This window comes from Taurulus bubalis (assembly GCF_910589615.1).
Source record: "Taurulus bubalis genome assembly, chromosome: 18".
Classification (NCBI taxonomy): domain Eukaryota; kingdom Metazoa; phylum Chordata; class Actinopteri; order Perciformes; family Cottidae; genus Taurulus; species Taurulus bubalis.
This window is the reverse complement of record NC_136606.1, coordinates 11,276,811-11,290,370: the sequence shown is the minus strand read 5'-3', so window position 1 is coordinate 11,290,370 and position 13,560 is coordinate 11,276,811. Positions and strand designations below refer to the sequence as shown.

Genomic DNA, 13,560 nt, shown 5'->3' with positions numbered 1-13,560 from the left:
TATTGCAAAATGGACTTTCCCTAACAACCTGAGGTAGGAAAATATGTATAATGGAGATAGAAACAGTGACAAAAACACATTGAATTGACCATTATATTGATTTCAGCTTGAAAGAAAGCTGAGAGCTGGTAAGAAATAGGAGCAAATATATCTGTTGATTCTTCTACATACCGTATGAAATAAAAATGTTGCCTGGTATTGCGTCGGTTTATCTATGTCAAATGGCTGTGGGTCGATATAACCTGAAAACAAATATGGGGTAACAACAATCAGTAAAATGCAATGCATGATAAAGTCTGGCACATGCTTTGTAGGTTTTGTTTAGAGAATGACAACTCTGAGACGAGTTTACTTCCCGACCTGCAGGGAGTTTGAACTAAACCACATCATCTGGAAAAATACCCAAACAAACAAAACTCATCACACAGGCAATTACAACAGCAATAACATTAATAATAAAAAACATATAGCAGCATCCTTTATAAATCATATTGATATAGAGCAGAACCATATAAAAATAAATGCATAACAATTTGTTCCCCAACCATTAAAACAAGTACCAAATATGACAAGAAACCTCACCAGAGCACCAGTAAAAATGTGCCAAACTTAATACAATAAAATGGATTCATCCTTAAGTGCCATTATAATGTTATATCGTAGGATTTCTAGAATCAGTTTTCATACACAGCTATGTGTTAAGAGGGCAAGGTAATGCCACTCAGACGCAGGTGTGAAACTATTTACAAATATGTACAAGAACATTTTTAGAGATATTTACAAAATGTCCAGATATAAATGTCCTGCTAAAGATGACAAATTGTACACTCAGTGCGAGTAAATACTGACAGTTTCTCATTGTGTGTGTGTGTGTCAAGTTTTTGTCGCTGGGTTCCTCTAACCCCCGGAGTGTAGCAAAGCCAGAAATATTTCAGTCATCGAGTTTGACAACGGGGCTTGATTACTGCCTATTCAACAGCCCAAGTGTGCTTTCTCTTTGGTGAAGCCGCCCTCCGGGGCACTCAAATCACAGCGAACACCCGGAACGCCTTTCCTCCTGGAGGGTTTTGAAGGCTGCAGGGAAAAGAGAAAGAAGAGGGAGAGAGTCAGTCTGGGTGCGGCTTCTGTCAGATACAAACATGTCCGAGCCTTTTGCAGAGCGACGTAGATGACATGCACACACAAGCAAACAGACTTCAGGTTTTTACGGAGAAACGTCTACATCAGTGTTGCCTGACACTTTAATGACAGTTAGGACAAAAAACGGTAGAGGTTGGGGCTCCCTGAGAAAACAGATAAACCCATTTTTACACAAACACAGGGAACCTTCATGTGTTCATTCAACAAAGACAGACGTGTTGTGAAGTGGAAGGAGACAGATAAATGATGGGCAGATACTAACAGACGTCAGGCATCTCAGTGAAGTGAAAAAGAATAATGTGGTGGAGGGAGACAGGAGGAAGAGAGGGGGAGGACAGAAAGAGAGGGGGAGGCCATAGAATAAATGAGACTGAGTGTGTGTTTGTCCTCTACGCAGGTCATGTTAACAACAGTCATTCTGCAGACCACAGAACAACCCAAAGGTGGAGCAATTTTATATTAGAAAAAAACTAGAACATACTATAAAGTATGTGGGTCACTCATAAGCTTTGAACAGCGGCTGGTACCGACCTGTCACCTTAAAGCTGTTGTAAAGTGGTACAGCATGATTCAACACATGCTCTCGCTTTCTTTTCTTATGCAAACACAAGCTCCCTTCTTTGCGATTCCCTTTTAGTCTCAGAGGACCCATTGTGTAGGAAGATGGTGACAAAAAACTATGATTATAACTATTTTGTAACAACGCACACATACCAAAGGATTGATTAAAACAGTACATTGTTAAATATGAGATAGGCATATACCCTTATTAATACATATCCTGGTATACCTTCTCAGTCCTCTTGATGCAGAAGAGCTGTATTATCTCCTTTAGGTTTTGTTTTTTAATAATTGGGTATTTTATTCCCTGGCTTAAGCTTTGTAACATACCAAAAGCCACACTACAAACTATTACAAGCCAATCTTGTTTACTGCTTTGAGTCGCCCCTCCTCTTCAGAGTAGAAATGGGAATAAAATGGGGCAATATAAGCAAAAGTATACTTATATGTGGATGATGCAGTGTTCTATTTGCTAACCTGCTCTTTCCTACTTGAGATCCTTCATCTTATAAGTATGTTTGGAGATGCCTTTAACACTGAGTGTCACATTGGTAAACAAGAATTAACATTTAAACTACTATGTCTGTGAAGGTGGATGTCCTCTTTCTCAATGCATGTTTTCTTTGTCACAACTTTTTATTCTTGTTTGTTTACATTATATTAAGCTTTACACCCTTGTCTGCTGATTGCCTTTCTTCGAGTTACTACCAACAAACAACTCCTCCCAGAACTACATTAAGATTCACTCATCTCCTCTGCACTAATTGCCAAGCAATTCATTATTTTAAACTAGAGGCAAGTTAATCACCCTCCCATGCACACTGCATGAGAGATGTTATGAACTGCCTGCATATTGAAAAGACTAGATCCACAAGGGAGGCCAGAGTGGATACATTTAGTTCTACCTGAGAGCCATTGATTTCTCATTCTCTTTCTTTGAGCTCCAACAAATTAACCCCTTCACAGCCCAGCCAAAGTTTACAACATAATACTGACAGAGGACCAGCTATCTCCCTAAACAATGGAATCCATAATAGAATGCTAACCACCACGCTTTGTTTGTTTTTTACACTTTATTTCTCATTGCTCTGTATTCTCCGAAACATTTTTATTTCACTTCTAGTCATAGAACAGCGGTTTCTACCAACATAAAGTGAAACTATTTTCAACGCTGTTACAACAGGGGTGATCAGTTTTACTGTAAATGTGAAGTTTTTGTTACAAAATTATCCCTCGAAGTTTAACATTTTTAAATGTTTGTATCTTATAAAAAATGTGCACACACATACTAGCCAAGGAGGTCATCTTGGCTAGATTAGGCATCCCTTACCTCTCTGAGAAAATGCCATTTTGGTATGAGGCAATGTAGTGTTTCCGCTTGTCCACCGGCATTACATCGATGTAGCCGCCCGCATCATTCCTGATTACTCCAGCGTGGATCGCTGTTCGGCATATACTGGACTTCTACAGAGGTATGCAAGAGAAAAGTTCCCGTAAGAAATATGGACATTGTATATTGGTTATCCTCGTGAAGAATTCAGCTTCAATAGCTCGACTTACATCGGAGTATATTCTGGTACCGATTACTCTGGATATGTGAGGATTCTCTTCTAAACAGTATCTCGGGCAGTATAACCTAAAAATAGACCAGTTGCATGGTTAATGACTGAAACTTAAATGATGCTGGAGAACTAAATGTGCATGCAGGCAGACAATAATTCAGGTGCATACCTTGGACAATGTTTTGCAGGCTTTTGGTATGAACACATCAGTGCAACTGTGGTTTCACATGTGATGGCTTTGACTGTAAGAATGAATTACAGGGAATCTCAACACACAGCTGCAGCTTATAATTAGTCATGTCATGCAAAATGTTACACATCTCTAAGTACAGTGTCACATTTTTGTCAGACTAACCTGCTACTCTGGAAACTGTGAAGGAATTAGCACTCAGATATTTTCTGTCAAGAGGAAACACAAACATTGACATGAGAATACATTAGTTTCACTTATTGTGTGACTATTTTACCAATCTTGCTTTAAAATATCATCAGTATAAATCATGGGGATGTTTCTAATGTTATTGTCTCACCCAAGAGATTGAATTCCGTTCTTCTTGGATTTGATGAAAAAGTCCTGTCTGCCTTGCCGCGTTACATCCATCCATCCTCCATCATTATCTATGACACCGGCATGTAGTCCAGCTCTGCACACACTGGATTGCTGCAAATAGAATATTTGATTTACAACGTAACATTGATGGCCTTTTGCAAACATAGTTGTAAGCAAGTAGCACTGCAATGTCTATGGTGCACTGACAGGACACACAGCTGTTAATTAGCTTAATATTAACCACATCTTTTGCATTACTCAGCCTGAGGAACTGAAGTACTCACCATTTCATAGTATACTGTCCCAACTACTTTTCCTGTAGCATCTAGGCACCCAGCTGGACACTCGTATCTGTGTGAGTAATATGGGAAAAATAAGGTGGAGTGAACCGTACACTCCATTTTATGGTGTTGCTGTTTTTATTAAATTGAATCTGAACTGTACCTGTTACATGGTGTTCCTTTACACTGATCTCGGAGCTTAGTGTCACAGGTCACCATCTGAGCTGAAAAACATGAGCATAAAGGCTTTTCAGTGCTCGTACAGGAACCAACATGCATGAAGTGGCAGCTCTGATGCAGACGACTAGTTTCCTAAAGGCTGAGTTGAGAGACAGCCAGTGAGGACCTTTGTTCTGATGCCTCAAGAACCAAGGAGAAGAATTCCTGTAACAAGGTTCAGGGTGGTCAGCAATTCTAGAGGAAGCGTCTCCGTTTACAAGCACAGGCCCGTTTCACTGCAGAGAGGAAGCCATTTAAAAACCGCATGGAGCCCCTCTCAACCCTCAACCCCTCTCAGCCGGCCAAAAGCAAACACACACTCAGGGGATCATGCTGAAATAGTCCTCCCCTCCCTCCTCCAAACAGTGACTTGCAATATTAAGCATACTTCAGAAACTGTCAGGGTTAATCAGGGAGATGACAGAACAAGGCGACAGAACATCAAGGCAATTTAAGGTCAATTGCAAGAAAAATATTTCTGATTAAGCACATTTTGTTGTACTTGTTATCTATCCATTATTGTGTGGTAAACACTCAATTATTTGTCTTTTACCCAATGTATTAAAACTCTTTATTTTTTTCATTTCGATCACGTCGTGAATTTCTTGCCACTCTGTGCACCTCCTAATCCTAAACCAGATCTTCACCCCCCATTTTAAAATGAAACGAGATCCAGAATAAACAGCTAAATGACAGCTTACACATCTGCTGTGTGTTGACCACTTCATTCTTGTGCAGGTCCTCTGTGGGGGGCCTGGTGGGGGCTGGAGCTGGAAGACTGGGAGGCCGAGACCGGGGCTTCTGTGGAGTATGGGGAGCCTCCGGCTCAATGAAATTGTTTTCTTCTGTTTCCTCTTGTGGAGGGTTAGAGCTGTCATCTTCAAGTAAAGTCACAAAATAGGGGTATGTTAAGCTTATTTTTCCTCAGGGTTTCTAACGCTGTCTTTATTTATTTTCCAGACACATACCTTTGTAGCAGAGGTTGTCCTTGCAGCCTCCTCCATAGCTGGGAGGACAGGCAGAGCATGGGGTCCCATGTTTGTAAGGTGAATGCCCCCACCAGTTTCCCCTGTTCAGGTGGTACAATAGAAAGGGCTTATTGAACATAAAAACATAATAATTGAGCAAAACTAATAACCCATAATCCTTTGCAACCCATATGTGTGTGACGATTTTGAACTTCAACTATGAGTGAAAGAAACGTTCGAACTGTTTCAACCTGTGTATCAGTCATGCAGCTGGGAACGGACCTCACAACAAATATACTTACTTTGGTGAATAGTTGCAGACGAGATAGACGGCTTTGGCCCAAATCTGTCCCCACACATTCATGTTGTAACACATGTTGATGGCACAGCCAATCCGACTGCTGGTGGCCCATACCAGCTGCAAAAGAATAGCAAGACATACCATGAAAAACAGAGTATTAAGTCATAAATCACTAAAGGATGAACTCTCAAGGGGAAATAGGTAAATAAATGGTATAATCTGGACCTAGCTACCTGTGTATAATGAGTACAAACTGGGCCGGAGCATCTGAAGGGGCAATAGGGGTCACACTCCTGAGGGTATGGGAAGGAGTAGTCTTTCACTTCATCATACCAGGCCTGCACATGGAACGTGGGTGGTTGAAACCTGGGGAGATGAGTAAGCGTATGCACCTTTTATGACAATGCTCCAAAAAACAGTTCTATTGTCTTGTGTCTCTTTTGGTGTGGGAGTTGGTGTTATGCATCACAGCTTACTGCAAGTCGTCTTTCAAGAACCTATATGCATGATACCCATAGCCTATTTAGTGCAAAACAAAGCAAGTCTTGAATTTACAAAACCATTAAGTTGTTCCTGGATACAAGTGGTAGCTAAAGAGAGAACATACATGCATATAGCATGTCGTACATTCAACATTTAGCCTGGCAAGGTGTCTCAAGACCCAATCAAAAGATGAAGTAATTTACTCAACACTGTATGTAACATATGTAGTTACCATTTGAAGCAAGCACCATTGGTAGACACAGTGATGTAAACACATCTGCTGCCATTAAGCATCTAGCTTTCAATCAAACAGTTGTGCTCTCTGAAAAGACTGCAGTGACCAACGATTGCCACTAATTTGGCAGCATGTGTGTCGAGTCAATCTGATTAGAATCAGGGGAACATCTTGATTGTGAAGTGATATGATTAGATGTGGAACAAGAGACTCTTATGTCAAGCAGTGCTTTTTTCAGACGCTCTATGAGGGGCTGAGTGTACAAATGTAGCAAATAGTATGTCCTGCGTGGATGTGTTAGTGGTGTGAAGAAAGTAGCAGAAAAGCTAGTTGTTGTAAGTAAGTCTATTCCTTACTATTTAAAATAACAGTCTGAGCCAAATATGGCCAGCTATCTGTTTAACTGAAAAGTGGCCTTCATATTTATTTTATTTTTTTCATTTAACCTGCATTTATCTCAGTTAAATTGAGATGTTACATTTTCCAATGTGTTTTTGGCCTAGGCAGCATCCTAAAATACTCTCTTTTGACTCTATTTTGACACTCTTCAGGTTCACAATGTGTCTGTAAAATCAAATTATACAATAATGATGTTCTTATCAGTGTTCCTATCCACATAATTAGACACAAGCCTCCTGTCAGCCACAAACACACACACACACACACACACACACGTGCTGACTTTGAAGACTTTAAATGTTTTCAGCAAAGCAACCCTTTTACCCTTAACTTTGGACAAAATAAAAGTCTACGTATGCAGAAACTGTGTATACTTGATTAATGTTTACCTTCCCCAGTGTGCTCCCAGGTTCTGTCCGATCTGAGGCAGTAGACTGGCAGGGCCGTGCTCCCACAGACAGGTTTCTGCCCACTCCTCTGCTGTGCGCTCCAACTCTGTGTCCCACACCTACGCAGCAGATGGAGATGGAAAAACAATATGAAGTTTTCAGGATTATGTTTGATACTAAGTCAAAATGAACCGACTCAGTGCGACAGAAAGCTGCTTTTATTGCAAGTAATGGGCCATAATATATAACAATGTCCGGTCATAGAACGGCTAGTGCACTAGCACTGGAACTGGAGAAATTCACTGCCTTGTAGGGTTTGTTCAGCTGTCAACGATGTGGGGTGGTATTCAAACATTTACTGAACAAGGATTACTTATCATATGTCATGATAAGTAATAGGGACAAGGAACTGCTATGGCTAAGTAACTGCACTAATCTCTAAACTAAGTGCAGAACTATGTAGATGTGTTCCTGCTGCTGTAAAAAGAGCTTTTCGACTCTCTTATTGCTGCTCAGCTGACTTTCCCCAAATGGGTTTTCCCGTAGGATCTGGTGTTATTCAGAAAATGCAAAAGCTGTTTTTCCTTAAGTAATACCTTCCATATGTCTCTGGTGAGATGTCTGGGTGCAAGCTTTTGTTTCACTTTCCCTCTCTCTGAATTGTCCTCTCAGTTAAGTTTGGCTCTGGTTGGATATGAACGGATCATATTCTCATTCTGGGGTTTTCTGGGAATGCAAAGAGTGTCCTTCCTCTCTGGTGATCTACATTCTTCCATTAAAAAATTTGAGAAAAACTCCAGCTGTAATTCCTCTGAAAGACACCGCATGGGCCTTTAATTGCACACCTTCCCTCTCACCTTTAGTGTGGGTTATCTAACGCAACTGGTTTCTACAAGAAAGTCAATTAGTTTCTCTCTGTGTGTGTGTGTGTGTGTGTGTGTGTGTGTGTGTGTGTGTGTGTGTGTGTGTGTGTGTGTGTGTGTGTGTGTGTGCATGTGCGTGTGTTAGCATTAGTATACCAGCAGAGGTGTCAGAAGGTTTCACATCTCACACATTGGGCCCTGGAAGTAATAGCTTACCCTCGCTGAAATCTCATCCAATAACAGACACTAAAATAACTCCCCCGCTTCCACCACTACCTCCTTCATCCGTCACCCACTTTACAGTCCCACCAGAAACAACTGCTGTTCTCTGCATTACTCCCGAAACACACACCTAGCTAACAACAGGATGTCTGGCAGCGCTGCAAATTAACTCTTAACACTGAGCTCTTTTTGGGAATCCAGCTTGCTGTTGAGAGGATATATTTGTTTAAATTAATAACGCATGGGTAATATTGTCTGACTCTTCCATATTGGCACAGTGTTCTATGTCAGATTTCAACACAAAGCCTCGTAGAAATGTTACATGACTGACATATAGAATAAATAAACAGTTGGAGGTATGGAGTATATGTATATAAGATTTGAGCCTGGTCATCGTCCGTAGTGAGACAATGAAATTCAGTAATAACATTTGTTATCAATGTTTACAGTGATAAGCAGACTGAAACACATTGCTTAGAGCTCTGGTAAATACCAAACGACTTGCAAACCACAGCACATATGACGCTCTGGGCTTGAGCGGGGGGTCAACACAATGTTTGTGACATTACTGAATGGTTAAGGGTCGGAAAACATTCTGCTGGCCACGACTAAGGCTTCAAGACAAAAATGACCAGAACTCTCTGGCTGCAGTTTCTTAGGAGGGAATGTAGCTGATGCTCTTGACGCCTATACCTTAAATAATGATGAATACAAGCAGCAGCCTTGCAGCTGATAACTCATTCCATCGTCCCAAAACCATTTCAGCTGTTGAACCTTGTGCAGAGTGCAGTCGGCTGCTGTTGCTTGCACAGTTAGCCCAGTAGGGGAGGTCTTGTAATCAAGACCCCCCCCCCCCCCGCCACACACACACACACACACACACACACCCGACCCACCCTGACCGCACTTCTGCTGGGGCCCGTAAAGAAAAACACCTCCCCTACTGAAGTCTTTCAGCACAGTGCACACAGCATTGTATATTTCGCTTGACACTTAATTTGCAGGTTTTGGGGTTATTTTTTTTCTCTTTCTTGGTCATCTGGTTGCATTCCAAAGGGTACAGAGGTGGACTTCCTTTGCAAGTCTGAGTTTCCTGTTCATAGTCGATGGTGCATGCAGAGAAATACTAAGAAAGCAGGGCAAGGATATGGGAACATATGGTAACATTGAGTAAAATATAGATACATGCAATGAGAAACCTGGCAAAAAATGGAGGAGGAGATGTGATAAGACATGGTAAGAAGAGAGGGAAAACAGGGAGGATTCAGGAAAATTATCTATTTTGTCTTCCCTAACTACTTCCCACAGTAATTTAGAGTAAACAATGTTTCATGCAGCACATTCCAGCCCACATCAACTCACATCAGAGGTCCTGGGGTTGACCATTGTCTGAGTCTGGTCAACCAGTGAATACCATTATCTCCCATTATCATGTTATAACTGGAGCATAGTTTGATCAGAACAGCATAGACTATTGTAGGCTTGACAATGGAAGCTGTCTTACTTACTGGGTTAGGGTTAGTAATGGTGAGGATAGCCTGATATCTTGACTTGGTCTGATATTGGGATTTAAAATGTCTTGGAAATAATAATAACAGCTTCATCAGTATTCTCAACAATTATCAATATCAGCCAATCAACAAAAACTAAATCCTCCAGAGTATAGCTTTACAAAAGCAGTCATTTTTCCTTGTTGCTGAGTCACTCCTAAACCCAAAAGACCTTGCAGTCTGGACAGGATGCAGGTTGAGGGGGTTGTCCTCTTGGGCGTAACGCTTCACAGATATTTGAAGGATCATTGGAATTTGCTAATTTGATCTACATGTGTTTTGCATCTCTGAAAAGTGTTATAACCAATGCTCCCCGAAGTATTCATAGAAGCTGTTCTTTATGAGTGCATTTGGAGCAAGAGCATCTGTTTACATTCTTGGCATTACATCAAGCAAGCTCAGCGTGGGCTCTTGGCTCTTCTGTTTGTGACAGGTGAGGCCAAGAGAGTTTCCAGTTTTTCGGGTGGCATCTTTGCTATTTTGGGATAGTGTTGTCCTGTTAGCTTCACTGGAGCATGACCTTGGATGTGGACTTGAGGAACTACAGAACACTCTTTGGGAGGACCAACATTTTTTTTTCCTACTATGATATTCAGCTGCTGCTCTTAACATTTAGAGAAACCAGTGGAAGTGTTTTTCTTGGGTGTAACCAGCTGACCAGACCCAGGGACAAACCCAAGACACACTGAAGAGATTCTATCTCCAAGCTGGCCTGTGTGAGCTCTGAGGTAATCTGCAGGAGAAAGTTGCAGGGATAAAAGAAGTTTAGACAGCTCTCCTTCATTTTTTTTAACGCCACTGGAGTCTGGTAATTACTTTTTATTTGGCAATCTTATTCATCTGAAGCACGTTCTCTTAATATTGAAGCTGTCTGTTTCACTCGCTTGTCCACATTACCATAATTAAACATCTTGGGTTAATGCAAGGCTAATTTATTAGTCTAGACCTTAATTATTGTCTGATTGAACAGCCAAATTATCCAACACTAAATTAAAATGGCCGGCACTTTCAGCAAAACTCTGACTCATCCCAAATTGTCAATACAGCTTTATCTTAAACCACAAGCATCACAACCACCTCAGACCTGAGCGCAGCCCGGCAAGGCCAAGTTAAACATCATTGCAGGTGGGACCCTTTCTCCCATGATGCCATCTGTTTGTCTTTCAGCACTTCAAATACTGACACTTCTCTGTTTATATCTGTGGGTCAACATTTGAGTGAGAGGCAGAACCGCTCTCCCACCTTCTAACGCTGCATTGAAGCTTTGTGGATCACTATGGAGTGTGAATGCTTATCCAGGGAATTTTTTGTGCCTCTGTGTTGGATAATGACAGAATGGGAACGGAGCCACAGGGATAAGGGAGAGGGAGGCAGAGAGAGGGGGCAAGAAAAGGAAACAGATGAAGGGAGGGAGGAAAGATGGGGATTTGAATTGATGTTATCTCAGAGTTTATGTGATGATTGCCACAGAGGGTCAGCCGGGTTACGGTTTAATACAATGGCAGACAATAACAAAGCTGATGGCGAAATGGCTATGTGTGTGCGCTTGGGTATTTGTGTTTGTGTGTGTGTGTGTGTGTGTGTGTGTGTGTGTGTGTGTGTGTGTGTGTGTGTGTGCATCTGCATGCATGGGTGTGTAGGGAGAGCAGGGAAGCATGTCTATGAAGTCTTCCAGTACAGTGAAGCTGTGAGGTTTCTGAAAGGTGACAGCAGTTCAATACAGACTGGAGGAAAATCGGCCCTTTCAAAATAAAGCGCAGAAAAATCACTGAAATTCCCTGTGACCTGAACAGTTTCTTGCCTGACAGATATTCACCTTTATACAGATGAATAAATGTAAATGATAATTAAGATTTCAGCACGTATCTTTAAAAGTTATTGTCTCTACTTACTTAGTACCCCTTCCAAACGTCTTCATCTTTCTTTTCTCTGTCCTTAGTCCTAATCAAATAAAAAATATTTTGACTGTTTTTTTTTTGATTTATTCTGTCCTTCTGTCCGTCTCTTATTGCCTTGCTTTTCTTTGAGCAACTCTATTATAATTTGTACGCCCAATTTGGATTTACCTACTATTCCTTGTATTCCTTGTATTCTTTGCGATTTCTCACTCTCTTTTTCTCACCTAGCGTCTTCTTGTTGCATGCCTCTTCACCCCTGGGTGCCCCTGGAGCTAAAAAAAACAACAGCTAACTGTAACAGGAGACAGTAGAATGGAGCTGTGCGCTGCTGGCTCAGCATTTCTCTGCTAGAGTCTGCCGGCCAGGCAAAGTGGTGCTTTCACACACGTACATGTGTACACACACACACACACACACACACACACACACACACACACACACACACTAGGGGTTCTCAAGTCCAACCTCTCAATTATACAATTACACAGTCCAGCAATTGCCCCCAGCAGGAACTGTTTATTTGCCTTAACCATCGAATAATACTGCCTTTTGTTCTGTAGCTTTTAAAGTGCAGATGAAAGGATTATAAAAGCTCATTACTTTCTGCACACTGTATTGATTTTTAACCTCCTAAGTACTGTTCGTGGCAATGCACTGTGGCGGTCAAGCAGTGCATACACATATAGTGTATTTGGAAAAGTTCCAGATCTGTGGAGTGCTGACTTACTGAAGGTGTGGTGTGTGTGTGTGTGTGTGTGTGTGTGTGTGTGTGTGTGTGTGTGTGTGTGTGTGTGTGTGTGTGTGTGTGTGTGTGTGTATGGGTGTGTTTAGTGGGGGGTAGACAGCTGGTAAAACAAGCCCCGGTGCCGTGCTCTGATTCTAATTGCACTGTGAAAAGTGATCTGGCGCTGTACACACACGTGATGGCCAAAGGATAAAGTCAAACAAATCTCTCAGCATGAGTAAAAGAAAAACGCAGTAGTAATGTGATCATTGGCAAGTTGGCGGAATTCTTTTCTTCTGGCAAAACAACCAAAAAGTCACATGGTACAGTGTGTGTGTGTGTGTGGGGGGGTGTGGGGGGGGGGGGGCTGTCCTCATCTTTGAAGGTGCTCAGATGCTGGCATGCTGCTTGTGTGTGAGCCAAGACGGACAAGTGCCAGTCAGTCTGGTGACTGGGTCAGATCACTAAGCTACATGGTCTACGCGTGTGCAAGACTCTTAGGGAGTTCAGAATGGGGTCAACGTTTTTTTTTAACACATATAAACAGCATGAAGTATATATGTACTAAGGCATGAAAATCAATCTCCACAGACAAATCCTCCATATCCTCCATCCACCTACCATGTGCTCCATGTTGGAAGAAGGAGGGTAAACCTGGCCTCTGAGCTTGTTGTGAATGTCCAGGATGAGCTGAGCATCACTGTCGGTAATGGCCCTCTTCCCCCTCTGCTTGGCCTCCCGCCAGTCCCCCTCCTTGTCCATATACTTGTCCAGAATCTGCTCCCAGCCCGTGGAGTTAGGAAGCATCACCATGGAAGTGGCCGCCTGGAGCAGCAGGAGCAGGGACACGCCCCTAAGCCAGCTCGGAGATACATGCCTCATCCTGGAGATGGTGATGGGGGTTATCCTCTCAAACTCAGGCAGGGTGGATGGTGAGGACCGGGGAGCAGGCCAGTGCAGAAAGACGCTTCTTTTTGTCGACAGTGTGGGCTGGCAAAAAAAGTTGAGAGGAGAGAACAAAACAGGATTATTGGGAGAATTGGAACTGGTGTCCTGTAACACATTTTCTGAATAACTTGGGTCAATATTGAACTTGGTGAGGACACCGCATTGGCTCGCAGACACTTGGTTTGGTGCAGCGCCACTGGTAACCTCATGAGTTCACTGGGGGAAAGCTGGCAGACTGGGAATGACTAGTGGAAGTGAGAATTAAAG

At 42.1% G+C, this 13,560-nt stretch overlaps 1 protein-coding gene across 1 annotated transcript; it reads right to left on the bottom strand.

Moving 5' to 3' along the window:
* Nucleotides 1–13,227, bottom strand: LOC306750929 (cysteine-rich secretory protein LCCL domain-containing 1-like; the record flags this gene model as incomplete). Its single annotated transcript, XM_079234418.1, has 14 exons — nt 1–1,074; nt 3,032–3,165; nt 3,262–3,337; nt 3,433–3,505; nt 3,619–3,662; nt 3,794–3,924; nt 4,098–4,164; nt 4,258–4,318; nt 5,015–5,191; nt 5,282–5,382; nt 5,584–5,699; nt 5,816–5,948; nt 7,089–7,207; nt 12,967–13,227. The coding sequence occupies 14 exons, from the start codon at nt 13,225–13,227 to the stop codon at nt 1,023–1,025; spliced, it is 1,545 nt and encodes a 514-aa protein (XP_079090544.1). The 3' UTR covers nt 1–1,022.
* Nucleotides 13,228–13,560: the final 333 nt, after the last annotated feature.